General features: G+C 38.4%; 3 protein-coding genes, 1 long non-coding RNA gene, 1 other non-coding gene and 2 pseudogenes across 7 annotated transcripts; 2 read left to right on the top strand and 5 right to left on the bottom strand.

The window, feature by feature from the left end:
* Positions 1 to 2,840: 2,840 nt before the first annotated feature.
* LOC147546505 (uncharacterized) lies at positions 2,841 to 4,396 on the bottom strand. The gene is made up of 2 exons (XR_015239805.1): positions 4,087 to 4,396; positions 2,841 to 3,372 (listed from the first exon to the last, which is right to left on the bottom strand). It is a non-coding gene; the product is annotated as an uncharacterized LOC147546505 (long non-coding RNA).
* Positions 4,397 to 5,094: 698 nt separating this feature from the next.
* Positions 5,095 to 6,592, top strand: LOC147546504 (arogenate dehydratase 3 pseudogene; annotated as a pseudogene). Its single transcript, XR_015223413.1, has one exon. The product of XR_015223413.1 is annotated as an arogenate dehydratase 3 pseudogene (transcript).
* Positions 6,593 to 7,525: 933 nt separating this feature from the next.
* LOC147546503 (ADP-ribosylation factor pseudogene) lies at positions 7,526 to 8,331 on the bottom strand (annotated as a pseudogene). Its single transcript, XR_015223397.1, has one exon. The product of XR_015223397.1 is annotated as an ADP-ribosylation factor pseudogene (transcript).
* Positions 8,332 to 11,467: 3,136 nt separating this feature from the next.
* On the bottom strand, positions 11,468 to 18,034 carry LOC147546502 (ADP-ribosylation factor 2-like). The gene is made up of 2 exons (XM_086673725.1): positions 17,821 to 18,034; positions 11,468 to 12,271 (listed from the first exon to the last, which is right to left on the bottom strand). The coding sequence occupies exons 1-2, from the start codon at positions 17,961 to 17,963 to the stop codon at positions 11,869 to 11,871; spliced, it is 546 nt and encodes a 181-aa protein (XP_086529851.1). The 5' UTR covers positions 17,964 to 18,034; the 3' UTR covers positions 11,468 to 11,868.
* Positions 18,035 to 21,876: 3,842 nt separating this feature from the next.
* Positions 21,877 to 21,957, bottom strand: TRNAL-AAG (transfer RNA leucine (anticodon AAG)). The gene has a single exon. It is a non-coding gene; the product is annotated as a tRNA-Leu (tRNA).
* Positions 21,958 to 22,913: 956 nt separating this feature from the next.
* Positions 22,914 to 24,210, top strand: PSK3 (PHYTOSULFOKINE 3 PRECURSOR). The gene is made up of 3 exons (XM_086673726.1): positions 22,914 to 23,346; positions 23,445 to 23,527; positions 23,635 to 24,210. Exons 1-3 carry the CDS (start codon positions 23,229 to 23,231, stop codon positions 23,752 to 23,754), a joined length of 321 nt encoding a protein of 106 aa, XP_086529852.1. The 5' UTR covers positions 22,914 to 23,228; the 3' UTR covers positions 23,755 to 24,210.
* Positions 24,211 to 24,831: 621 nt separating this feature from the next.
* On the bottom strand, positions 24,832 to 27,433 carry LOC147546499 (heat stress transcription factor A-3-like). Its single transcript, XM_086673727.1, has 2 exons — positions 26,702 to 27,433; positions 24,832 to 25,997 (listed from the first exon to the last, which is right to left on the bottom strand). Exons 1-2 carry the CDS (start codon positions 26,996 to 26,998, stop codon positions 24,918 to 24,920), a joined length of 1,377 nt encoding a protein of 458 aa, XP_086529853.1. The 5' UTR covers positions 26,999 to 27,433; the 3' UTR covers positions 24,832 to 24,917.
* Between the last annotated feature and the right edge of the window lie 94 nt (positions 27,434 to 27,527).

Raw genomic sequence — 27,527 nt, 5'->3', positions numbered from 1 at the left:
CTTTCTCTACTAAGTACTTATTTTGTGTTGTTTATACGGGGATTTTTGGTCGGATTTACGACCACTAAGAAAGAACAATGTAAACAATTAAATGAAAGAAAAAAAATGTTACTTTGACTTTTGATTCCAAAACCAAAAGAGCTTTGTACTGTTTAAGTGCTTTTGTGATAATAGATTTGGGGTAAAGGAATTCACTACACTTTGAAAATGATCCCCTCTTTAGGGAAATAAAGGTGACTCCTTCACTTTAGTCAAAATTGGGATGGCAAATATAGGTGACAGAAACAAAAGAACAATCATCTTTGAATTTTGTCTACTAGTTTTAAAGAAATGGTGTTACAGTAGAATCCAATACTACTTTCGGCCGAGATAAGCTATAGAAGAAGTAAGGTACCGATTCCTTAAAAAAAAGAAAAAAAATCTTTCAAAGACCTTAGAATCTCGCATTGTCGGTGTCTCACTATTACCATAGGTCTGAATCTCATCAACTACTAATGTTCTTGGCTTTTTTCACTAGTGTCTGGGTAGAAATGTACAAAGCTTTGCTATTACCGATTATCTAATTGAGTCCACCATAAACAGCCACGACATTTTATAAAGTTCGATCTTGTCGTACCAATAGACCCCATTCTTGATACTTCTCTATTTTAAACTTTTATAAGAGTTCAATTCTCATATTTCCTGTCTTTATTCTTTAAACATCTCTATGTAAAAACCTCATTCATCTTCTCTCGGAAGTATTGGACCCAAACTTCTTTCTTTCTCCTCTACATTTGCTCTTCACCGAAGCTTTCGTTGTGTCGAAAGAACAAATAAGTGGTGCCTAGAGAAATTTCAATACAGTATTTAACAGCCATGAGTCAAATTACTATGTTTTTATGAGGAGGTTAGAAAAGCGCCCCCCCAGTTTTAACTATAATCGCCCTCCTTCCACAGGACCCCCGGATTTTAGCCATATACAGGGCCTTCCACAGGAAATGTTATAGGCACACATAATCTTGGTTATATCCATCTTCCTTGATTTGGACCAAAAAACAAAAAGTGTGAATTCCCTATACTAGTCTAGAGTCTACAAAATAAAAATAAAAACAATCTTCCATGTTAGTTCTTTAGAAAAAGAAAATGATTGAATCTTGCTTTCATACACCCCTCAATAAAAGCTTGACCAATTGATATGAAAACATGAGAGACACCTTTAAAATTTCCATCCGATCACTTGGATTAGACTTTCTTTTAGATAATCTATATATAGATATATTAAATTTGTAAAAATAGTTGAAACGAATTGTACGAATTAGATGGTTGGAGTGTCCTTTTCTATAGAAAAACAAAGGAAACTATCATCTAAATAACTTTTGACTTCATAATAAATATTTAAAATAGTTTTGGGTTCTTATTGCAAATATATTTTAGTTTAGTAATTACTTGAGGACATATATAAGTTTTCGAATAACAAAACAGGCTATCACTAATTTCTATTTTATAATCAACCGAGAAAAAACCACTTGCTAATTAGATATTAGAAATGGGTTGAATTATGTGAAGGAAAAAAGAAAATTGGATTGGATGTATAATATTTGTTGGAGAAATGATGAAAGTTTTGAATTAAAAGGTGTAACTTTCAAGGTGGTTTATGGTTGTTTGCTTTTTTTTTCTTTTCACCTACTACTAGAGAGGAAAAGTAAGGGCATTTTTATGATCAAAAATGATGCTATGCCCGGTTGAATCCCGGCCTGAATCCCGGCCGGGTGACTTGGCAGTCCAACCGGGCATGCATCATGACGTGTTTTTGAATTCTGGCAGGGAGAATTTTAGTTTCGTTTTTGATCCCTCCAATTCATGCCTATTGAAAATACGTCCTTTTAGTCAACCAAACTTGCTTTACTCGACCAGGTTAGAGAAAACCAAGGGCAAAAATCGATTTTGCAGTGAACGAAGGAATTTGGGAGCAAAAAGCTAGGGTTCTTCATTCTTCCCTCTTTGCTAAATACATCTCTATCAAATACATCTCTCTTACCTATTTCTCTTTGCTAAATCTCTATACAAATTTGTAATTCTGTCTCTCTCTCTCTACAAACCGAACCTTCATCTTAGGGACGATGTCAAGCTCGGTGTTAGGATGTATTTGATAGAAGAAGAGATTTCATCCCTCCAATTTTGCTCTATCCTTTCCTATTTGTCTATTCACCAAGATGGTTTATTACCTAATAATTACGCTATTCCTGTAGTCTTTAAGGGTTGTTCTCGATTTTATGGATTTTATGGAATTATGGAAGGTAAACGAATCCATACCAATCTCTTAAAAACTGAGTTTGAATCTGATATCTATGTTAGTAGTACTTCGATTCATCTACGTTGTGCTTGTGGTGTTGTTGATAGTGCAAGGAAGGTGTTTGATATAATGTCTGAGACATATATTATGACACTGAATTCGATGAGTACTGGTTATACTCAAAATGGATTTTCTGGGGAAGCTATCAACATATTAGAGACATGAAAGTTAATGGGTTTAATCCTGATTGTAACACTGGTGTGTGTTCTTTCGGCTTGTGCTCATGCTAGTGCACTTGAACTTGGGAAGTTGGTTCATTCTTATCTTGATAGAATCAGAGAATCAGTGCTAAGAAAGAGCATCGGAAATCTTTGAGAAGATGCACCATAAAAATCTTGTGTGTTGGACGACGATAATCAATGGGTAATCAATGGGTTGGCCATGGAAGGAAAGCTATTGATCTCTTTAAAACATTACAAACACTATGGAGTAATAGAGTATGAAGAGAACAACCAAGTACCTGCATGAAAACACTACCAAAATAGTATGGAGAGTATGGCCAAAACAATACAAACATCATGCTCGATAAAAAATTCCAATCCAGAACACAAAGATAAATGCTTCTTTACCATCAAAGACGAACATCGTGTACAATTGTTGGGAAAAAAATGAAATCGTGTTCAAGAGAAATAATTAATGAAATACAACAAATGTTGAATTTAGAGGAGAGTTTGAAGATAGATCAGCCAAATCAAGAGTTCTTGAGACAGCTTTGCACCAAGACTCAACTCTTCTTTTCCTATGTTCTTCATCCAACTTGGGTTGGACTTCTTTCGGAAATACGTCTTCTTGTCCAAACTGCGACGACTAATCCAGTAGTATAAACTGCTTCTGATGTTGTTTCAGTGTGTTGTTTAGTAGATATCCAAATTCAGCATGGCCGACTCACTGTTCCAGTTGGCCAGGGAACTGTGCAACTTTCTGCTTGCACTAGTTTGCAGATGCGATTACTTCCTCAGTTTGAAAAATATCAACAAATCTTTCTAAGTAAATAATACCTTGCTCAAGTTTCGTTCAACCTCATACAACTCCCCAATATCCTGCACATGAAATGTAGTAGAAAGTTTAAGCAATCATTGAACATCACTTAAGAGAAATAGATGTAGCTTTATTCCCTGATAAAAAATGTACAATTAGATACAAGAATGTCACGAGTATACAGAAATGAGAATATTAACTATGATACCAATGTTTGAACAATTTGGTAGCTATATTGTTTCTTTTAAACCATATTTCATACTAATTAGACCTATTTCAGACGACTTAGACCTATTTCAGCCAAATTAGACCATATTTCAAACCAATTAGACCTTATTTCAGAACAATCCCACCAAAATTAGGGCAAATTCTAGCAATTTCGTAATTAGACCCATTTCAGACTAATCATATCATGTTTCATACCAATTTCACCAAAATTTAACCAAATCAACCAATTTGAGCTTATTTCTACCAATTTGAATAAATCTAGGGCAACATTTATTCAGAAATCATCACATTAAAATCTAGGGCAAATATGAAGCAATTTTAAACCAATTTTAAACATCTGGTTTAATCTAGGGCAAAATCTATGCAAACTCAGTAATATGTATTGTGTAATTTCAACAATCTTAGAAACTATCAAAATAATCACATTAGAAAAATCAAACAGATTTGGATTTGTAGAGAGAGATAGACAAAGAACCTGGAAAAACTGTAACCTAACTCGTATAGGTAAGAGAGATAGAAATAGAAAGAAGAGGAGATTTGAACCTTACCTAGTCTGATGAAAGAGGGAAGAACGAAGAACCCTAGCTTTTGCTCCTCTGAAATCTTCGTTCTCTCTTTTGGTCGAAATGAGTTCTCGGGTTTTGGTAGAATGCATTCTAGCCTTTTCTGGTCGAGTAAAGTGGGGGTTTTGACTAAAAGGCCTTATCTTGAATTAGCCCAAATTCGAGGGACCAAAACAGAAACTATATGGTAATCACCGAAAACCCATAACACGTCACTAGCTATGCCCGGCTGGATTGCCAACTCACCCGGCCGGGATTGGGGCCGGGATTCCGGCCGGGCATAGCATCATTTTTGTTTTTTGTGACAATAGGTTTTCGCCTAGTTTTTCGCCTGTATCAACAGTCAACTGATTTACAATGCAAGGTAGTATCTCCTCCATTACTTCTGAATTAGAATTAAAATCTAATTGCGCTAACAAATGCACGACTTGGTTTGCTTGACGGACACAATAAGAGAAAGAACAATTTGTGAGCTTAACTTTTTTTTCACTCTTGATATTCACGACTAGAGCATCTTCCACAACATTCGATCATCAATTGATCGACAAGCATTTACAACTACTAGCGCATCACCTTCCACCATACACCCACACTGATTAAGGTATGTGGCTAACCTTATAGCTAACCGAGTTGCTCTAGCTTCAACTGTGAGTTATTTCACGACTTCCTCTCTCCCATGCACATTAAAATATATAGCACCAACAAAGTAACTTTACAGGTTTGTCGTTCAAAATGTAACCCTTGCACATAAATTAAATATACAACAATATTATTTGTCCCAACAGATTTAAACTCGAATAGCCCGACAATGCTAAGTTTGTACACAAGATCATCACGACGTCAGTAATTTAGTCTTGTGAAGTCCTTTTTTGTCGGGTCAAATCGCATTTTCCTTAAATGTATTGTATAGTTGTTATATTATTCCTTATAACATGTTATTGGTAAAATATACCTGAAAAAACCTTCTATCACATAAGTCTTCACCGGCTTCTTCGTTATAAAACGACCTAACAACCTCTTTGATTTCTTAGCTTGGTGTTCCCTTCCTTGTAGAACAACAACCTTTCTCCTCTACTCCCTTTCTCTCTTCTTTACTTTTTTTTTGTTTTCAATTTGGTTTTCGTTCCCATTCTTCAACAAGAATGCACTCAATCATCTCAATATCATCATCTCAATCTCTCTTCATAGATGCCAAACTCCTTCTTGGGTTAAAACCTCCGGGCCCGGTTCACCAGCCCGGATCCCATATCATCAAATGTGTGAATCGCACCGATTCAAGGACCCACTGGCGAAGCGCCTGCGCAGTTTTAGCCAGTAAAGTCGTTTATCAACAAGAAGTTCAAAAAATCGGTAACTCGGAGGTAACAGCCATTAACAACCATAAACCTCCGGCTTTTCTGTCCATTGAAAGCCTCCCCAAACCCTTGACTATCACTCATTCAACTCCGAGTCATGGACTTCAATTCCTAGTGGCTTATCAAGGCTTACCCGGGGCCTATAGTGAAGCGGCGGCTGGTAAAGCTTACCCAGGTTGTGTAACCGTCCCTTGTGATAAAATTGAAGCCGCTTTCCAAGCCGTTGAACTCCAATTAGCCGACCGAGCCGTTTTACCAGTCGAGAATTCGCTCGGTGGAAGTATTCATCGAAATTACGATCTTCTCCTCTGCCACCGCCTTCATATTGTCGGAGAATATCTCACTCGAGTTCATCACTGTCTCCTCGCTTTACCAGGAGTCAGAAAAGAGAATCTAACTCGGGTTATAAGTCATCCACAAGCCTTAGCTCAGTGCGATTTGACTCTTACTAAACTCGGTCTCGATATTACTCGTGAATCGGTCGCTGATACAGCCGGGGCCGCCAAGTTTATTGTCGTGCATAACCTCTGTGACACGGCGGCGATCGCTAGTGCTCGGGCGGCCGAACTTTATGGGTTACAGAAATTGGGTGATGGTATTCAAGACGATTCAGGAAACGTGACTCGGTTCGTCATGTTGGCTCGCGAGCCAATTATTCCCAAAACGGACCGCCCGTTTAAGACGAGTATTGTATTTGCTCAGTATAAAGGCACATCTGTGTTGTACAAAATCATGTCCGCCTTCGTTTTTAGAAACATAAGTGTGAGTAAGATTGAGAGTCGGCCTAATCGTAACCCTCCGTTTGCTGATGATGATAATGTGGGGATCCCCAACCACTTTGAATATATGTTTTATGTCGATTTTGAAGCGTCGATGGCTGATCCAAGAGCTCAAAATGCGTTGGCCGAGGTTCAAGAATTCACATATTTTTTACGAGTTTTAGGAAGCTACCCAATGGATATGACACCATGGGGATCCGACCCATGAAGATGAAGAAGGAAAAGTCGCCTCGCCCCATCAGTTTAGTTTTCTTTTTTAATTCTAATTTATTTTCAAGCAAGAAAAAGCTATACTTGGAACAAATGTACATATAGTACTCGTATATTTCTGAGATCAGTAAAAGCGATTATTTTCAATTCGTTAATGTTCATAATGAATTATGTAACATGCATGCGTCTTTGTTCAGTTCTCAATATGTCGTATATGAAGGTCGAGGGTCACTGCCAAGAATTGTAGGCTTTCTCTATTTCTTGTCTTATAAGGTGGATACATATTACTAATTTTCGGATTTCAAACCAAATGTTTTCAGGCAAATGAATACTACACAACCAAACGAAAACCCTTTGTCTAAAGGGATAGTATCGCGATAAGGGAATTGTTAAAATTACAAAAAATTTGACAAAAGAAGTTACCTAGCTGATGTGGCGGTTGTGGTTTGAAGGTTTGACTAAATCACATGCGTTGAAAGATGAATATCACAACTGCCACATCAGCTCGGTAACTTCTTTTGTCAATTTTCTTTGTGATACAAGCACTTCCCTCGCGATAATAGTATCTATTGCCTTCCATAATGTAAGTGTAACAAGTTATATTCTTTGATTGACAAAGTCAACACCCTTGACCGACGTAATACGCCTTACCCTCCCTCCTAGTTATGATCCTATTAAGAAACATCCTGGGAAGTGTAGTGTGAATATGGACTGTCTAAAACGAGTATTGGCGCATCAAACAATCTAGAAATTGAACTAAAAAATATCAATAAAATTTGAGTTGGAGTCAACGACATAATTCTTTATAAATTATTTTCTACGGTGGTGGGTGCATTTTCATCTTTTATATAATTAGAAGTCTTAAGACATACTCATTGGATGAATTGTAACACTATGTATAAGAAGTCATTATATTTATATTTAGATGAGCTAGTCAAATTCAAAATTAGTGGAGTTAGGATTTATTGAATTTTTTTTTTCCATCTCTAGAAAAATGTATACGCGTTAGGGTTGGTGAGGAAGGGGGAGCATGAGGAACTTCGCGCGATGATACGGAAGGCGGGTGTGTAGAAAATGAAGTTGTAATAAAAGATGGACGACTCTACTTTTTATTTCAAGATTTCTTTTAACATCAAAACAACACAAACTGTTCCCAGAACAGGTCTGAGCAATAGAGAAACAATAAATAAAAATGACACAAGTAATAATAGTTATAGTGGTAACATTTTCCTATGAAATTTCTCACTCAACTCCACAAAGAAACTATCCAAATTTACCAATCCCAAATTTTTCTATGCCTTATTAGCTATGTTGTTTGATAACCACTCCAAGCCCTCGTATAGCCCTTCCCCTGAAGTTGCACAAGCGCTCTGTATATACCAACGATGTTGACGGAGGGAGTGAAGACCAAGCTTATCAGTGATTTCTGCGGCATTCATTGCATTTGGAAGATCTTGTTTGTTTGCAAACACAAGCAAAACTGCATCCCTCAACTCGTCCTCACTCAATATACGGTGAAGTTCATCCCTAGCTTCAACAACACGGTCACGGTCGTTACTGTCAACCACAAAGATTAGACCTTGTGTGTTATGAAAATAATATTTCCATAAAGGACGGAGTTTGTCTTGACCACCAACATCCCACACTGTGAAACTTATGTTCTTGTATTCGACAGTTTCTACATTAAACCCAATGGTAGGAATTGTAGTAACAATTTCTCCCAACTTAAGTTTGTAAAGAATGGTTGTCTTACCAGCGGCATCGAGACCAACCATAAGAATACGCATATCTTTCTTCGCAAATAGCCCACTCAATAGTTTTGTAAAAGACAGACCCATTCGATCTTATGCAAAAGAGGAGGTTTAGAATTGTAGGGATCAGGCAAAGCTTTCTTCGATAATGTATTATGAATTAACCCACCTTCATGATATTATATAGATGAAGTGCATATAGACTTAATAGCAAAGCAAACTGCCAAATTGGAATTACTTTTTGGAGAAGTTTTGAACCTTAAGGCTTAAGGCCAACTGAAGGATGACCAAGTTTGCAAATAAGCTAGGTAGTATTTGTTTTTCTCCTTGTATGACACTAACCTGTTTGAATCTGAATAGTCTAAATCAGAAAAAAAAAAAAATCAACTTGAATAAGTCATTGAGATGAGCCGATGAGTGGACATTACGAGTCAGACAAACAAAAACAGTCAGGAATCTAACTCGAGCCAATGCAGATTTGAGTCAGATGCGACTAGGAAGAGAAAAACACCACTGTGGTTGAATTTTGATTTGTATCAATCAAGAAGAATCAACATGGTCAATTGACATCAGTCTAGAATGGTTGCTGGAAATCAGGTTGGGCAGTCTTAAGCCCAACTTCATGTAGGTTTAGGCTTCAATTCAGGCAAAGAAAGTAGAACTCCCATTTGACTAAAAGGCGCCTTTGTAGCCCATAAAAATAGCATCTTTCAGGTGCCCTTAGAATTCCTCTAGGTTTTTCGGGTAGATGATAAAAAAGAGATAATAGTGAGGGTGGGATTTGAACTCAGGCCCTCTCAGACCAAAACCTTAATCTGGCGCCTTAGACCAACTCCACCATCTCAACACATCTAACAAGCCGCTCATTACAAATTTTAATTTAAAAAAAGGAAATAATTCAAACTCGAAAACAATAATGTTCAAATTAGATGATATCTAATGATGGATTATGAATCAACAAGGGTACAGCTCGTACCCGTAGGGTACTTTCTATAAACATTTTACACCAAATTATAGATATATGTTTTGGTCATTTAGAAATCTTCAAGTAAACAAAATAAAATTTTGGTAACTGTTGTATGGGTCAAAATACGTTACTAGGAGTGCTCTCAGAAATTCACGATTAATGGGTGTATACGGTGACAAAGCCCATGAATTGATGGCTGATGGGCCCAACCCATTTATTTTCGGGCACCCCGAAGAAATGCCAAGTTACGAAAGCACATCCAGCCCTTGATAAAGAGGTCCGTCCTCAGCAGCCCCCCCCCCCCCCCCCCCCCCCTCTCCGTATAAGGGGGGGCGTTACAGTCATTCAAGATCACGAATATACCCGTTAAGGAGTTACAATACCCATATTAATGAACTTTCTGGTGAACGCTGTTCAAAATTCAGGAAATCAAAATTCTCTTGATCTTCCTAATAACAGTTCCGAGTTGATTAAACTAGTCAGAGTGGAGGGAAAAGAACTTTCTTGGGGGCAGATAAGGTTGCATCTGTTATGTTATTCATGGCTCGCAATGTTCATTAAGATGAAATACTGGGTCAGGGAATTTGCAGTAGATCAAATGTGGATTGTAGACAGAACCGTGAATAAGACTACATAGTGTGATGTAGCTCTTTAGAAAGTTTGAGTCTGAAATCTAAGTGGAGTGATAGTATCATGAATGAATGGTTCTTGATTCTTTTAAGACAAATTTAGTTCTTTACATTGGAAAGTCAGAAGTTGGGAACTGAAAACCAAGTTTACTAGATGAAGATGATCACCACTTTCATTACCAAGATTTCGATCAGACCACAGAAGATTGGTTGCTTGTAACTAAATTGTGTTTTTTCAGACATAATACAATTTGGTGTAACTCTCGTTTGAAACGGTACAGTTCACAAAAATGAGGACACATTTTAAGAATAGTAGGAAGGGAGATTTTAAAAGGCCTCCCCGTTTTTGTTAAAAGGCCTCCCCATGATTTCGTTGACTTAGTAAAAACCCTTTGACTTAGCTTGGTTAAAGGGCCCCCCTCTTTGAATGGGTGAAAAAAACCCCCTTTAAAGGTGTATTTCACCCACATTTTCTCTCCTCCATCTCATTTTCTCTCTCTGCCACATCATCATCTTCTCCGGTAGGTCGCCGGCCGGCCAAACTTCCGGCCGGCGACCTTCAAATTTTTTTTTTTTTTTTTTTATTCTCTCTCTCTCCAAAATTTTTTTTTTTTTTTTTTTTTTTTTAATTCTCTCTCTCTCTCTATAGATCTAGAGAGAGAGAGAGAGAGCAGCCATTGAAGGTCTGCGAACAGACCTTCAATGGATCTGTTCGCAGACCCTAATGGGTCTGCGAACAGACCTTCAAAAGGTCTGTTCGCAGACCTCCAAAGGGTCTGCGAACAGACCCTTTGAAGGTCTGTTCGCAGACCCATTAGAGGTCTGCGAACAGACCTCAAAAGGTCTGTTCGCAGACCTCTAATGGGTCTGCGAGCTAGAGAGAGAGAGAGAGTTAAAAAAAAAAAAAAAAAAAAATTTTTTTGGAGAGAGAGAGAATAAAAAAAAAAATATATATTTGAAGGTCGCCGGCCGGAAGTTTGGCCGGCCGGCGACCTACCGGAGAAGATGATGATGTGGCGTGGTCAACCTCTCTGGTCTTGGGTTAAGTTTGACCTAACGGCGTTAACTTTGCCGTTAGGTCAAATATTGATGAAGGAGGTGCTCTTTTGTAGAGGGGGCCCTATAACCAAATGGGTTATAATGAGGGGCGCTTTTAGCGGGGAGGCCTTTTAACAAAAACGGGGGGGCCTTTTAAAATTTCCCTAGTAGGAATTGGTCTCATGTGAAGCTTGTTGTTCATAACGGAGAGTTCGATTAACTGATGTTGTTTATATAATTATATCCTTAGAATAAAGACGGGGTCATCTGAACAGAAGGATAAAGGACGATCAAATTATGGTGATAAAGTCTCAAGAGATAGTATGATTTGGGTCTGCGATCGAAATTAACAAAATAATATTTCTTCATTATGCCCACAATCACATTGAAAAGTATGATCAATGAAAAATGTTGATAAAACGTATTGCTCTCTTTGTTTAATGATCTTCATGAGTATATAATAACACTTGGAAAGACAGAGAGTAATGATAGGATGCCTGGACAATTCAGAAGTTCATAAGACTATTAATCTGAAACTAAAATCAACTTTTAAGTCATGTTATTCCAATAAATTAAAATCACAATTCAATAAAATTTTGACATTGTGGGTGATTTATGAGGTCTGAAACAGGATGAATTCTTATAAATGAATTTATTAGATGTCAGTTAGAACTCATAAAGTCTTTATACAACATAATTTCTTAATTGAGGGATTCGATTGTGATTACGATATTAAACCTGGTCGAAAGTCAGAATTTATGTTGACACAAAATTCAATGACGGTTTGGAGAGATATCTCACATTGAACTCTGAAATAGGTTCTTTTGAATATTTGAGTATATAATGACCCTTAAAAAAAAATCGCCTCGATCATCAAATAAGGAAAGAGTGACCACTCGCCTCGATCATCAAATAAGATAAGATTTCATTTCATATTTACATAATCTAATAGTGTCATATTATTCTGATTAACAAAAATCGAACCCGTAAACCCGAAACGGACAAAGATCCAAATCTAATACCGTCCCAAAAAAATTTCTATGCCCTGTTAGCAATATTGTTTGATAACCAATCCAAGCCCTCGTATAGCCCTTCCCCTGAAGTTGCACAAGCGCTCTGTATATACCAACGCTGTTGACTAAGGGAGTGAAGACCAAGCGTATCAGTGATTTCTGCGACATTCATTGAGTTCGGAAGATCTTGTTTGTTTGCAAACACAAGCAAAGCTGCACTCCTCAACTCGTCGGCACTCGATATGCGGTGCAGTTCATCTCTTGCTTCAGCAATACGATAATGGTCGTTACTATCAACCACAAAGATTACACCTTGTGTGTTATGAAAGTAATGTTTCCATAAAGGTCGGATTTTATCTCGACCACAAACATCCCACACTGTGAAACTTATGTTCTTGTATTCGATAGTTTCTATGTTAAACATAATGGTAGTGTGAGAGCAAGTTTCCAAAACTAATGAGAGGCGGCTTTGGATGCAATAGGCGGTTTAGTGCCAAATTGGCTTAGGCGGTTTAGTCCCAAATTGCTTATGGCGGTTTAGTGCCAAATTGGATGCAATAGGCGGTTTAGTGCCAAATTGGCTTAGGCGGTTTAGTCCCAAATTGCTTATGGCGGTTTAGTGCCAAATTGGATGGTTACCAATTATTGGCTTCAAATTGTCGGCTTATATTATATTTAAATAGGGGGCTTGAGTGCTTTGTAAAACACCAACACAAACAACAACAACTCTTCTTTAGAGAGAGAGCAAGTGAGAGAGAAATTTTTTGTTCATAGTTTTGAGCGGTGTTAAATTTCTCGGTCGTCGAAGATCTAGTATAGAAGGTTAAATTCTATACGGTACCATCTTGGGACGAACTTGCGGGTTGTGTTAGTCGTCTTCATCTATCCTTCAATAAAGATTTCTTGTTCGCCCGAGGACGTAGGCTTTAAAGCCGAACCTCGTTAAATTCTGTTCGCATATTTAGATTTTGGCTTAGCTTTTCGATTAATCTTCATAGTCGGATCAATTTCTAGGATAGGTTCGATAGCTTCCGCGACTTTTAGTTATAACAATTGGTACCAGAGCCTTGTTGAGATTGAACGAAGAGAAGATGGGATCGAGAAGTGGTACGGTCAAATCAGGGAAATATGAGATAGAGAAGTTCAATGGGAAAAACGATTTTTCTTATTGGCGGATGCAGATGAAGAATCTGTTAATCTCGCAGAAATTACACAAGACGTTGACGGGAAAGAAACCAGGAGATATGTCAGATGAGGATTGGGAGGAGTTAGATCTCGAAGCACGGGCTACCATTATGTTGTGTCTTGAGAGGGACGTGGCGTTCCTAGTAGACGAAGAAACAACGGCGGCGGGTGTGTGGTTAAAATTAGAAAGCAGTTTCATGACGAAAACTTTAACGAATCGGGTCTACTTAAAATCCAAATTATTCACATGTAGAATGGAAGAGGGTTCTTCTATTCAGGAATATGTGAATAGGTTTGACAGGATTATCTCAGATTTGAAGGATATTGATGTTAAGGTTGAGGATGAGGACCAAGCCCTCATATTGTTACTTTCATTACCTAAATCCTATGAGAACCTTGTTCAAACTTTGATGCTTGTTGGTGATAGTCTAACCATGGAAGAGACGAGAAATTCGCTATTAGCAGATGACCTTCGTAAGGTTGCTACTAGCAGTATGGCGTCGGGTGGAGTAGACAAAGAACAAGCACAAGGGTTGTTTGTAACGAGGGGGAGGAGTAATGAAAGGGGAAAGGGAAAGGGCGGGAAATCTAGATCCAAATCTAGAGGCTCTTTCAAGAAAACGTGCTTTAGTTGTGGTGAGCTTGGCCACTTTAAAGCGGCTTGTCCAAAGAGAAAGTTGAAGCAAAAGAACGAAGGCTACAAGGAGAAACAAGAGATGCAAGAGGCGGGATATGTGTCAGAAGAGGCGGACGAATGTTTCTCGGTCACAGAGGTGTCTGAGAAGATCTTCGATAAGTGGATGCTTGATTCAGGGGCGTCACACCATATGTGCCCAAATAGGGAGTTGTTTACTACCTATAGGAGTATAGATGGTGGTACAGTTATACTGGGTGATGATAGTATATGTAAAACTGTGGGACTCGGAACAATACGGATCAAGATGCACGATGGAGTGGTGAGAACATTGACGGACGTAAGACACATACCCGATTTGCGGAAAAATCTAATTTCCCTTGGTGTGTTGGAGCGGAACGGCTGTAAGATAATTATAGAGAATGGCTCCATAAAAGTCGTTAAGGGTTCTTTGGTGGTAATGAGAGGTACTCGTTACGGTAATTTATACAAACTTTTGGGGACAACAATTACTGGAGATGTAGCAGTAGGAATCAGTGGAAGGGATCCAACGGCTAGTACGAGGCTTTGGCATATGCGCCTTGGGCATATGTCAGAAAAGGGTCTATCTCTGATGTGCGGGAAAGGCTTGTTGAAGGACATGAAGAAGTCTTGCATGGAGTTTTGTGAGCATTGTGTGTTCGGGAAGGCACACAGGGTGACGTTCTCTACAAGCAAGCACAGGAGCAAAGAGGTATTAGACTACGTACATACCGATGTCTGGGGACCGGCAAAGTTACCTTCCAAGGGTGGTTCCAGGTATTTTGTTACGTTCGTTGATGATCATTCGAGATTTGTCTGGCTTTATTTTCTGAAGCATAAGAATGAGGTATTCAACACGTTCCTGGTGTGGAAAGCAATGGTTGAGAACAAAACTGGTCGAAAGCTGAAGACGTTAAGGTCGGATAATGGGACCGAGTACACGGATGGGGCATTCAAGGAGTTTTGTAATCAGGAAGGCATTGTGAGGCACTGGACAGTAGTAAACACACCTCAGCAGAATGGAGTCGCAGAGAGATTGAACCGTACACTACTTGAGAAGGCTAGATGTATGCGCTCCAATTCGGGACTAGGCGTAGAATGGTGGGCAGAATCTGTTGCTACAGCTTGTTATATTGTGAACAGGTCTCCACATTCTTCTTTAGATGGCGGCATACCTTACGAGGTGTGGTCAGGTGAACATGCAGATTACGGGAGACTTAAGGTTTTCGGTTGTACGGCCTATTACCATGTTAAAGGTAACAAACTTGACAATAGAGCAAAGAAGGCAATTTTCTTAGGATATGCTACAGGAGTCAAGGGTTATCGGCTATGGTGTACGGAAGATAAGAAGTTTGTAATCAGCAGAGATGTGGTGTTTGATGAGTCATCTATTGTAGCTATGGCGAAAGCTACGGTGCCTAGTTGTGGTGATGTTGGGTCTACTAAAGCTCAAGTAGTGGAAGTAGAAGCCGAAGACCAACGGGTTTCTAGGAATCATGATCAGGTGGAGCATCAGGATAAAACTCAGGATGAGGAAATTGATGAACCCGATCATGAGGAGGTTCAAGGGGAAGGTACACAAGTTTTACAACAACAACAGCAGGATGTTTCGGTACACACTAGGCCGAAACGGTTATATAAGCCGGTACAGAGGTTAGGGTCAGACAAACCTCTTAGGCATTATGGGCAGGCAAATCTTGTTGAATATGCACTCTCGGTGGAAGACGACGAGCCGGTCACCTTCAAACAAGCTATTACCGCGGAGGAAAGAGAGAGTTGGTTGGTTGCTATGCAAGAAGAGATGGAGTCTCTTCACAAGAACAAGACATGGGAGGTTGTCCCATTGCCCGAAGGTAAGTCTGTTATTGGTTGTAAATGGGTGTACAAGAAGAAAGAGTATTCTTCCGAAATCAAGGGTACAAGGTATAAGGCAAGACTAGTGGCCAAGGGTTATGCACAGAAAGAAGGGGTCGACTACAATGAGATTTTCTCACCAGTCGTGAAACATACTTCTATTCGGGTGCTATTGAGTATTGTTGCTCATAGTGATCTTGAGCTGGAACAACTCGATGTTAAAACCGCCTTCTTGCACGGTGATTTGGAAGAAGAAATTTATATGGCTCAATCTGAGGGATACAAGGTTGAGGGCAAAGAAAATCAAGTATGTCGTTTGAGGAAGTCTCTTTACGGATTGAAACAATCCCCTCGCCAATGGTACAAACGATTTGATTTTTTCATGCTAAAGCATGGTTTTCGCAGAAGTGACTATGATTGTTGTGTATACATCAAGAAGCTTCGCGAAGGTGACTTTATTTATCTTCTTTTGTATGTGGATGACATGCTTATTGCTTCTCGAAGCATGGTGGAGATAGATAAGTTGAAATCTCAACTCAGTCAAGAGTTTGAGATGAAAGACATGGGCGCTGCAAAGAAGATACTGGGAATGGAGATTAAGAGAGAGCGGTCAAGTAAGAAACTGTACTTGAATCAGAAAGGTTATATCGAACGAGTAGTTTCTCGGTTCGGGATGCAGAATGCGAAGGCGGTGTCAACACCTTTGGCACCACATTTCAGGCTCTCGGGAAAACAATCTCCCACTACTACGGTGGAGAAGGATCATATGGATCGTGTACCGTATGCTAGTGCAGTTGGCAGTTTGATGTACGCTATGGTGTGTACTCGTCCAGATATTTCACAGGCGGTCAGTGTAGTTAGCAGGTTTATGGCAAACCCGGGGAAGACACATTGGGAAGCTGTGAAGTGGGTCTTGAGGTACTTGAAGGGTACTGTTGATACGGGTTTGTGCTTTGGTGGAGACACATGTCAGGTAAGCGGTTATGTTGACTCGGATTATGCTGGCGATCTAGATAGAAGACGATCTACTACTGGTTATGTGTTTAAGGTACATGGTGCTCCAGTTAGTTGGCGATCGATGTTACAATCTACAGTTGCGTTATCTACTACGGAGGCCGAGTATATGGCTATGGCCGAGGGTGTGAAGGAAGCATTGTGGTTGTGGGGTCTTCTGGATGATCTAGGGATTAAGCAGGAGTGCGTGGATGTATGGTGTGATAGTCAAAGTGCGATCCACTTGGCGAAGAATCAGGTCCATCATGCTCGTACTAAGCATATCGATGTCAGGTATCACTTTGTACGAGATGTCATAGAGGAAGGTGATGTTTCTCTCATGAAGATACACACAGATGAGAATCCCGCGAACATGTTGACTAAAGCGGTGACATGTAGCAAGTTTCAGCATTGTCTGGAATTGCTACAAATCGGCTCGTGATTAAGTTGCCCGAAAGGGCGTATTGGCGACAAGGTAATCTTTATGTGAAGGGTTGGTAGAACTACGGTAGGCTTGATCATGTAAAAGGGTACGTAGGCAACCATGGTCAAATGGTGCAGTCGGATGATGTTACAAGAAGCAGACATATCTTACAAGGAGTATCCTGGTGTTCGTCCAAAATTTGAAGGGTATCAAATTGTGTACGAGGTGGAGAATTGTGAGAGCAAGTTTCCAAAACTAATGAGAGGCGGCTTTGGATGCAATAGGCGGTTTAGTGCCAAATTGGCTTAGGCGGTTTAGTCCCAAATTGCTTATGGCGGTTTAGTGCCAAATTGGATGCAATAGGCGGTTTAGTGCCAAATTGGCTTAGGCGGTTTAGTCCCAAATTGCTTATGGCGGTTTAGTGCCAAATTGGATGGTTACCAATTATTGGCTTCAAATTGTCGGCTTATATTATGTTTAAATAGGGGGCTTGAGTGCTTTGTAAAACACCAACACAAACAACAACAACTCTTCTTTAGAGAGAGCTAAAGAGAGAGAGCAAGTGAGAGAGAAATTTTTTGTTCATAGTTTTGAGCGGTGTTAAATTTCTCGGTCGTCGAAGATCTAGTATAGAAGGTTAAATTCTATACGGTACCATCTTGGGACGAACTTGCGGGTTGTGTTAGTCGTCTTCATCTATCCTTCAATAAAGATTTCTTGTTCGCCCGAGGACGTAGGCTTTAAAGCCGAACCTCGTTAAATTATGTTCGCATATTTGATTTTGACTTAGCTTTTCGATTAATCTTCATAATCGGATCAATTTCTAGGATAGGTTCGATAGCTTCCGCGACTTTTAGTTATAACAGGTAGGAACTGCAGTAGCGATTTCTCCTAGCTTAAGTTTGTAAAGAATGGTTGTCTTACCAGCGGCATCGAGACCAACCATAAGAATACGCATATCTTTCTTCCCAAATAGCCCACTCAATAGCTTTGTAAAAGACAGCCCCATTTTCGATCTTATGCAAAAGAGGAGGTTTAGAATTGTAGGGATAAGGCAAAGCTTTATTCAATAATGTATTATAAATGAACCCACCACCTTCATGATATTATATAGATGAAGTGCATATCTATATAATAAAACAGCTCAGTAGTTATCCAGGGTATAAGTCTGGCCGTCCATTCTTTGAGCAGATTTTGCATCCGACGGGTGGAAATATTCCAAACTCTATACAGTTTAAGTGTTTTAGTAATTGAATATCCTAGCCGAGGTTATATTAGTCATCTAACAAACAATTTTTTTTTTCTTCCCACGTTCTGTCCTTACAAGTTCCAACTTCGGCTCTCTTCCTCCAAAGCTCTAACCGACTACTACTTCATTTCTCTCTCTCTCTCTCTCTCTCTCTAAATTCAGTTTTCTCCACTCCTTAATTTAGTTCCTGTGCATCCCTCCCTCTATCTCCATCTCTTTGATTCACTTCCAGTTTGGTTCTTATTGGCAAAATTGAATTCTCACTCAAAATCAAGTTGTAGTTGAGGTGTTTGAAGAAATGTTTCTGAGGTCAGTCTACAAAAATAAATCAGTCATTTTCAATTTTGTAGTTTCACATTAATAAGGTGTTCACTTTTAGTTCAAACATGGCACAATTTTATGGTTCGGTCGATATACATCGAATGTGAGTTAGAGGTTTTTAGCATACTTTATCTCCATTCAATCTATATCAAGTTAGTTTGTATTTCTCACCTTTTAGTTGGACCAAATTGTATGAGTAAATGCTTCTTAGAGATTGTGAATTAGAGGCTTGCAACCTCTCTCTCTCAAGAGTCTGTTCAAGGTGAACTTTAGGCTAATTTTCTCTCTGGAATGTCTCCCCGGTTAGTCATTCTATCCATAGATAGATTTTCAAATATTAATTTTTACAGTTTGTTGTTTTAAATATTGTAGTTTCAATATATGCAAATAAGGTGTTCTGCGAATGTCTGTGAGGGGAATTTTGTTTTGTTAGTTTCAGACTAATTTGTTTAATTTCTCTTTGGTTTATCAAAAATTAATACAGGAAGACGATATACTTCGAGAACAAGTATTGATGTTTACATCTCTGTTATGTTTTAGGAGTTAGTTACTTAGAATGGTGTTTTTTTCTTCAGATGGTCAAGAAGGTAAAAGTTGAATTTTTGTGTGCAGTTGGACGATAATCGCAAGTAATTTTAAGGATAGAAATTCATAAGTATTCAGATTTAAAAAAAGTTTGATAATGTATAAGTTCTTAACAAAGTTTTCTGCAGGTGGTATACATACTTGAATTCAGATTTCAAAAAAGGGGATGGTCACCAGAAGAACTTTTGTGAGGTAATTGATTCTATAAGAACTTTTGAATGTGGCATGAACTATTCAATATGGTATTCATTTTTTTAAGAACTTTTGATGATTTCCAACTTTCCAAGAGTTATAATATTATTTCCTTTTCTTGAGCATCTTAAGTTGTTGTGATCATTTCAATTGATTTTGGGTCTAACAACAAATATTTGTGCAGGCTCAAAATTTATTCGGCTATCGATGGACTGAAATTGCTAAGGTTGTTTCAGGCAGGTAAATGTCTGAACTCTTATTCTGTTATACGCTTCTAGGGTTTTACATGTAAACGTTCCTACTAAGGTCTGAACTTGGTGAATCTTCTAATGCAGAATGGATTCATTACAGACACGGCTACTGAATCGGTTGTACCTCTGAAGAAGATAAGGTATGAAGATGAAACTTTTCAATTGTGAATGAGATTTGACTTTTCAATTGTGAAGATAAGGCATTGACGACTTACACTACTCAAGGGCCAAAGAATGTTGAAACTCGATTCTTAAACCAAATTGTCACACATTTTTTTTTGCATAGAATTGTCACGCATTTTGATCACTACTGTCATCAACAATCATCCAAAAAATGTGCAAAGGCAGCCATCAAAACTACATTTTATCCTCCCAGTATCAGAAGGACCTACATTTTCATGCATACTCATATGCCTTTTGAAATTTTTCTTCACCTGCTTAGTACCACATATGGTGCACAGAACATGGTGGTGGCAAGATTGACATGGGCTTTAAGGCATTCAGCATTCCTGAAAGTTTTCATGCAGTCAGGTTCGCAGCAGATTGCCTCGATCGAATCCAGGAACTTATCACTTTTACTACAAAGCAAAATTGATCAATTTTGGGTGGAAGCAAAATATGAAAGTCTTAAACGACATAGTAGCAGGTTGATCTTATAGATTTGATTTGTCTGAGCTTCAGGTATATAATCTCCCTCTCTTTTGTCTTTCTGTTCTTATATGGTTTTTCTATCTTATAATTTGATCATCTATATCTCATTATCTGTCTCTTTTGGGTGGAAGCAAAATCTCGCCATAACAATTGCTCCTTGGTATAGTTCAGATATTCCTCATTGGATTCGTGGCATAGGATTCTACACCCTTTCTGCATTATGATTTGATGCAAGTTGATATACGTAGCTCAATTAGAATTTGAACTGTTCATGTACTTACCGTGTACTTCTCATGTTTGAATATTTTGCTAGCAAGAAGATTTAATCCAATGTCATATTGTGTTTCGAGGTTTATTTTCTCTCAAGAATGCATCTTTGGTCAATTTTCTCTCAAGAATGCATCTTTAGTTTTAATTTTCATATTGTAGAAAGTCTGGAAGTTCTGAAATTCAATTTTCTTTGTCATCATAACCCAAAGTAAGTAGCAAATTTTTTTTTGTAAAATTCAGGAATCCCACTTTTCCTTTCTATTTCTTTTTAGTTTATTTATCCTCTTTGAATCATGTTTCATGGATTCAAGGAGTCCACCCAACAAATAACATTTTACATCACGATATACTAAATAAAAAGGGTGTAGAGACCATCAAAACCATTTTTACTTTGTTTGAACAACCAGGTTTCCACCTAAGCCCTAAAACAGGTCCGTCGGTTACTCAAGGTATAAGACTGACCATCCGTTCCTTATGTCAGCTATATTTTTACGATAAATCAAGGAGTCCACCCAAAAGAGCTCAGTGGGTATTATTACAAAGACATCCATAATAAACTACGTCAATTTCCTTATAATCTAAAAAAATTACGATGAAATAACTGAAAATTAGATTTCCACCTTGAATTACATGAAAACTAGGTTCCCACCGCGCCCTACGGGCGCGGTAGATCCCTCTTGGCTAACGCCGTTGTGGTTTATTACGCCGATTTTACGAGTAAAGTGTTTTTGAGCATTCTCCGAGTGCGCGTGTACTGTGGGATCTATGGTCACGCTATTGACATCACGTTGGGTCGAGCTTACCCAAGAAATGCATGTACAATGATGCCCATTTTCAGACAATGTGGGGTCACGCGAGTACATGTGATCCGAAATCATGTACTGATTTCGGATGGCAAGTAAACACATGACACCAAAAGGTGTGAAAATGGGCATCATTGTGCATGCAATTCTTGGGTAAGCTCGACCCAACGTGATGTCAATAGCGTGACCATAGATCCCACAGTACACGCGCACTCGGAGAATGCTCAAAAACACTTTACTCGTAAAATCGGCGTAATAAACCACAACGGCGTTAGCCAAGAGGGATCTACCGCGCCCGTAGGGCGCGGTGGGAACCTAGTGGACTTAATAGCAAAGCAAGTTGCCAAATTTGGATTACTTTTTGGAAAAGTTTTTGAACCTTAAGGCTTAAGTCCAACTGAAGGATGACCTGTTTGAATCTGAATTGTCTACATCAGAAAAAATCAACTTGAATCAGGCAAAGAAAGTAGAACTCCCATCTTATCTTACTAAAAGGCGCCTCTTTAACCCATAATAAATACTAGCTTCTTTCAGGTGCCCTTAGAATTCCTCTAGATTTTTTGGGTTGATGATAAAAAAAAAAACAAAAAAAAAGGATAATGTTGAGAGTGGGATTTGAACCCACGCCCTTTCGGACCAGAACCTTAATCTGGCGCCTTAGACCAACTCGGCCATCTCAACACGTGATATTGTTTTTTTATCCAATAAAACAGATGATATCTAAGGATGAATTTTGTGTGGTAAACACTCTACTTTTCTACCGGTTTGTTTTTGGCTTGAGCTATCATTTAGTACAATATAGAGTAGAGAATGCAAATTTTGTTCTTAGTAGTAGCGAAATGAGATTTTGACATACAACTTAGAGTTACACTGAATACCATATTGACTTTTGATCATGTGTGTTCTAGATTTGACAACATAGTAACAAGAACACATTAAATCCAGAGAGAGAGTAGTAGTAGTAGTAGTAGTGGAAAAGAGGGACAATGAAGTTTAAAGATGCCAGCCCACTCACCCATATTAGCATGGAAGTTAGCAGAGATTCCCTCTGGATTTATTTCATATCTAGGTAGTGGGTGGACATGTGACATGCTGCTGCTCTTAAAGCACCAAAAAAAACACAGCACAAACAAAGAGTATTATTATGGAAAGGTCAAACAAAAGAAAACAAAGATTCTGTCAGTTTGATAACCTAATTACCAACTTCCCCACTACTAACAAAACACAATCAAATCCTCCTGTATAAGGTTTGGGCAGTGGACACTGACCACAAGAAGGAAGATCAAGTGTGGGTTGCGCTTATTTATATTAATTAGAGAGAAATTAATAGATTATAAACAAATATACTTTACCGTATATTCTGCAAAAGCATAAACAAAGAGTGATAAACACAATGGCATGGTCTCCTAAAAACAGTTTTGTCTCCGAGTAGTAGACACATAGTTATGCTCTATTCTGTTCTCTCTCTCTCTCTTTTTTCTCGTATTTAAATTTTAATGGTTGGGCCCAAATGGCTCCCTAGTTTATGACCACCTTTCTGTCTGGCCTCTCAGTTTATCGAAAATGCCAGTATGTTCTGAGAAACGATCCCTAGTTTGATACTTTACTTTTAAAGGCTATATTTTCAGGTTTCAAGTGTACTTATGAGTTCTTTGAGATGTTTACTATATCAAGTACAAGAAAGCCAAAGAGGAAAGAACACTGGGCTCATGGAAAACAGCTGTATAAGCAGTACATATGCTCTCACTGACTCTTGTATGTTGTTTTTTTGACCATCAAGTAGCAGTACTTACCACTGCCATTGCTCTTTCTGACCCTGTTTCTTGCTCTTGTTCTCTCTCTTTAGATATATCTGACCCTGTTGGTGGTGGGTAAGGCTTTGAGGAGCCTAAACCTCTTTCTGTCTCAATCTCATTAGCATCATCAAGAAACTGCCTATACAAAATTGAACAATGAAAGAACAATGTTACTTCAACTCCCATAACCTTCTTATTTCCTGCCTTCCCTTTCTTCTGTTGATTATTCACTCCTACCAAATAACAGCATTTCGTCCTTCACAAACAAACAGAGGTGAGCAAAAATGTGACATAGTAGTAGTTATGTTTTCTCTCTCTGAGTCTTTGTGGTATTCTGTATGAGTTCCAACTGTAGTTTTAATCTGTTTGCAGGTGAAGAAGTATTTGTCATTGACAATTATGAAGTTTCTAGTCAAGCTATTAACAAATTGGAGGAAAATAAGATGATGGAAATTGTATGTTTTCTATCCCATCTTCCTAATTTTCGTCTCCCCCACTATTAATGCCTTGATGAGATCTTCGGTTTCCTAATACTTAGTAATTTCCGGTTGTTAATTTACAGGAAATGGGCATTGTAGAAGATTGTGGAAATGGATATGATAATGAAGAAGCATGCTTAAAAAGGAGAATGATTTTAGATGCTCACTTGGACTATATTTACACCCAACACCATAAACCCTGATTAGATTATATCAAGTATTAACTAAAACAATAATGAAGCCTGTAGTTTAGATAAATCTTTGGTCTCTACAAAAAGTTCTTTTGGGGGTTTAGTACTAACTTAATTCCATACTTCATAAACATTACTGGTTTTCGGTTTTCCTAGGAAGTACTTATAAGTTTGTTCACTTCTCTGTCTAATTATTGTATACATGCTTATTTTTGTATTCTCAATTGAGAAGTCATTACTCTTTCACTGAGTTGCAGTTTCGACTAAGAATGCACAAGAGTATGAGTTCAGACTTTTTTTTTTGTCTCAATTCAAACTAACAGTAGTAAATCGTTATGTGATAATGTTAAATGTGTCGATAGGTGGAAGGAAGTTCCTACAAAGAAAAAGCTTAGCATCATTGAACTGCAGGAACGACCACGGGTGTCTCTATACCCCAAGCAAATCCTATATCATACAAAAAGAAAAGGAATTAGATATCAAGACAAATGGAAACTGTAATGACTTTTGACGATATTAGTTGATCCCACAGGAATATTACCGCGCGTGGCTGAACCATCTACAATGGGGGAACGAATGAACAGGGAACAAAACCACCATTGCAACTCTAAATACCTTTACTATGCTTATCAAAGATAGGAATTTAGGGTTGCTAACACCTATATCTAGAGCACTTCAGCAGATAATTTCATTCGAGTTGGGGTACACAAAAGTTCGATTCGGTAAAATATTTCTGCAAATACACAAAATTATTGAACATACCTGCCTTACCGAAGTGTTCTCCTAAAAAATGATCGCAAGAACCCATTCAACGGGTCTCCCGAAATCCCATGGAATCGGAGTGCTCCCTTGGAAAACCTGCAAAAATCACAACTGAGGTTTTTGTTATTCAAGATGACCATGCAAGGAGACAAGCTCACAAGATACAACAGTACATCCATTTGAACATACAAAAGATGTTCAGCAGCTATATTGATCAAGAACAAAAGACTGTAATCATCTGATGAAATTTCATCTAAAAGTAAGGATAAATTTCAACACAGAAACAATAAGAAATGTTAATTATTGAATATATTTATAATCGATAATCTGAAGTCCACCCATATTTATAAAAATATAAGTACATCTGCGAAGGCATAACTGCCTAAGCAGATCAGTTCCTAGGATGATAATATCTAGTTGTTCTTCCTGATCTCAAAATCACCCAGAGATGATACGTCGCCAGGCCACTCGCCACTTCCTGGAACTCCTGTTAGTTGCTGCAAACCGAAGTCCCACGGATCTGATAATCCACATGAGACTCCAAATTCTTGATTATCATAATTCATGATATCCCCCCAGACATCATTGGTAGAAGTATGTAGTCCTACACTAGTGTCAAAACCCATATTCCAAATATCCTCTTGTTTGATGATGTTTTCAACACCTGTGGACATAAAATCGGGAAATGTCTTCTCCTTCACCAAATCACCCGGGAATGAGATAAAATATTCATGGTCCATATCTTGTTCATCCTTTCGTATCTCCTTCCTTTTTTCAAATCCCATGGATCTCGAGCCCAATGTGTTCATTCCCATGTCATCAGCTGCAACTCTGACTAGTTCTTCGCCTGCTTTTTCCGATGCAATATTTTTAAACCCATCGTGTATATGTTCTACATCTAGCCCTAGCTTGCCCACCACGTCTTCTAAGAGGTTATCACTGAGTTGTGTATCAACAATAGGTTCTGAATTTTGAACTGCCGAAGGCGAAGCTAGATCACCTAAAATAGATTTGTAGTTCACGGTCTTCCCTTCCATGGATGAACCCAAGCTACTATCTTCAAGAGTCTGGTGCTTGAGAAACTTTCTTTTAACCCTTGGAGATCGTACCTCTTTCTGTTTCCTCGTTTGTTTAAGACGGGACATGAACACAGGATTCTGAAGCACCTTGGCCAAGAAAGAAACCATCTGCTTCTGTTTCTGGTCTGCTACTTCCATCCTCTGCTTCATTGCCTCTACCTGCTGAATTCTCTGACAGTGATTCTGCTGTAATTGCACAAGATCCTGCATCAAGAGATTCTTGTCATTTTTCAACCTTTGAATCTCACCTTCCAATTCGGGTTTCACTGTTTCACCCAATGACGCAGCATAGCTTCCAGTCTGATGACCTAGAAACGATTTCCGCCTCTGAATGTTCTTCAACAAATGTTTCCTCCCGCGTAAAAAGCCTTCATTAGCAAACTCCCAACGATCAGTTTCAACCTTTCGGAACCCCTGAAGCACAGGCTCAAGAATGAATATAAGCAAAACATAAACAAATGACAAACATAACTTCTTTTAAGGGTTTTGTGATACTAGAATTCGCATCCCTCGATATCATGAACAAGAACAAACTGCTATAGTACCATCTCCCTACAAAGCCACTGTAAACCACTAACCACAAATTTGTTAGGGTTTAGTAATAGATACTACAATCAGCTAAAGAGTATATCGAACTAATCTTTACTTACAAATCCAAGATAAGGAACTTCATGGGAGACAAGCAAATCCGAACCCGAAATCGTACAGAATAAGTTTATACAAACCAAGAACAACTGTAAATGACCAAACAAGAACAACCCACTAACAGTGCTGAAAGATAAACTTCATTGATCAAAAAAGTTAACTTGAAAAAACTTTTCTTCTTAGATTACTGCCAATCATAATTACATCCCAATAAAGAAACTTACAAGCATTATCAGATATCCTATTCGAAAACCTATTCAAAATAATCTTACAAACATTACATTCTAGAAAGATCTAGTGACAAAACAAATTACAAGTTAACATAACAAATGAAAGAAATGAAAATATACAGGAAAAAATTACAAGAAAAAAAAAAAAAAAAAACTTTTGAAACAGGGAAATTTTTCATCACATAACAGATAAAAGAAAAGCCGTATCTGGGTTAATACTAGCTATGTTACTGTAATACCCACATAAGTGTTGAGCTGCCGAACAAAACTGGAGAAATTGTTGTGCTTGAAATTTCTAGGAAGAACAACTTTAGCGAATTCAATTGGATCCAAAACCACGAAACTCTGACCATTTGATCCCCAAGAAATGATCATATCCAATGACGGATCATTGACAAGATCATAAGTTTTTGAGAGAAATGGAGGGATTGGAGTACTATTTTGTAAACATTCAAGTGGTTGGGGAATTCCTGCCTCAATTTTAACCTGATCTGTTGTTGCATATCTTCTTCCACCAATGGGACTACGTTGGACCTCCATTGAAGGAGAAGAGGATGAGGAAAGCAATTAAACATGAATTTTCCTCACCTTTTGATTCTGTGATTATATTTAGTGAAGTCCTTCTTCCAGACGGAAATGATACTAACTCCATTAATGGATTCTTCCCTCTCTGATAATGAAGTTAGAATTACTGATAGTTTATCTTCTACTAGATTCACCGATTAAATTAGGGTACAGGTAATTTCATCGGTGTGGTGCGGGAGGGGAGGAGATCGGGGATAGTGAGAGAGAATGGGTTATTTATAAGAGGGAGTTGGCCGCCCTTGGACGACACTGAGATATTTTTGCAAGTTGGGTAAAAGGTGGAGGAAGAAAGGCGGTTGGGATGATTTTTTTTCTGTTACTGTTACCGGACGGACGCGGAGAAGAAATATCCACACCGACCAACTGTAGCAGCTGTGAGACGGAAATCTCATACTTTTTTTTTTTTTTTTTGTTGAAACACGGAAATCTCATACTTGCTCAACTGTTTGTTTGTCTGTTTGTTTCCCCCCAATCTGAAGCAGTT

This window comes from Eschscholzia californica, unplaced genomic scaffold (genome assembly GCF_041429995.1).
Source record: "Eschscholzia californica isolate CP2 unplaced genomic scaffold, dmEscCali1.0.p SCAF_4, whole genome shotgun sequence".
Taxonomy (NCBI): domain Eukaryota; kingdom Viridiplantae; phylum Streptophyta; class Magnoliopsida; order Ranunculales; family Papaveraceae; genus Eschscholzia; species Eschscholzia californica.
Note: the sequence above shows the minus strand (reverse complement) of the source record. Positions and strands in the feature narration are given on the sequence as shown.

Excerpts from the sequence above, each read along its gene's own strand:
- LOC147546499 (XM_086673727.1), bottom strand. The coding sequence starts at position 26,998 with ATGGAGGTCCAACGTAGTCCCATTGGTGGAAGAAGATATGCAACAACA. Across the intron at positions 25,998-26,701 it reads TTCGGCAGCTCAACACTTAT|GGGTTCCGAAAGGTTGAAAC; the intron begins GTGGGTATTACA and ends CCTGTGCTTCAG.
- LOC147546502 (XM_086673725.1), bottom strand. The coding sequence starts at position 17,963 with ATGGGGCTGTCTTTTACAAAGCTATTGAGTGGGCTATTTGGGAAGAAA. Across the intron at positions 12,272-17,820 it reads ATCGCTACTGCAGTTCCTAC|CATTATGTTTAACATAGAAA; the intron begins CTGTTATAACTA and ends CTCTCACACTAC.
- PSK3 (XM_086673726.1), top strand. The coding sequence starts at position 23,229 with ATGAAAGAACAATGTTACTTCAACTCCCATAACCTTCTTATTTCCTGC. Across the intron at positions 23,347-23,444 it reads TCCTTCACAAACAAACAGAG|GTGAAGAAGTATTTGTCATT; the intron begins GTGAGCAAAAAT and ends ATCTGTTTGCAG. Across the intron at positions 23,528-23,634 it reads AAAATAAGATGATGGAAATT|GAAATGGGCATTGTAGAAGA; the intron begins GTATGTTTTCTA and ends GTTAATTTACAG.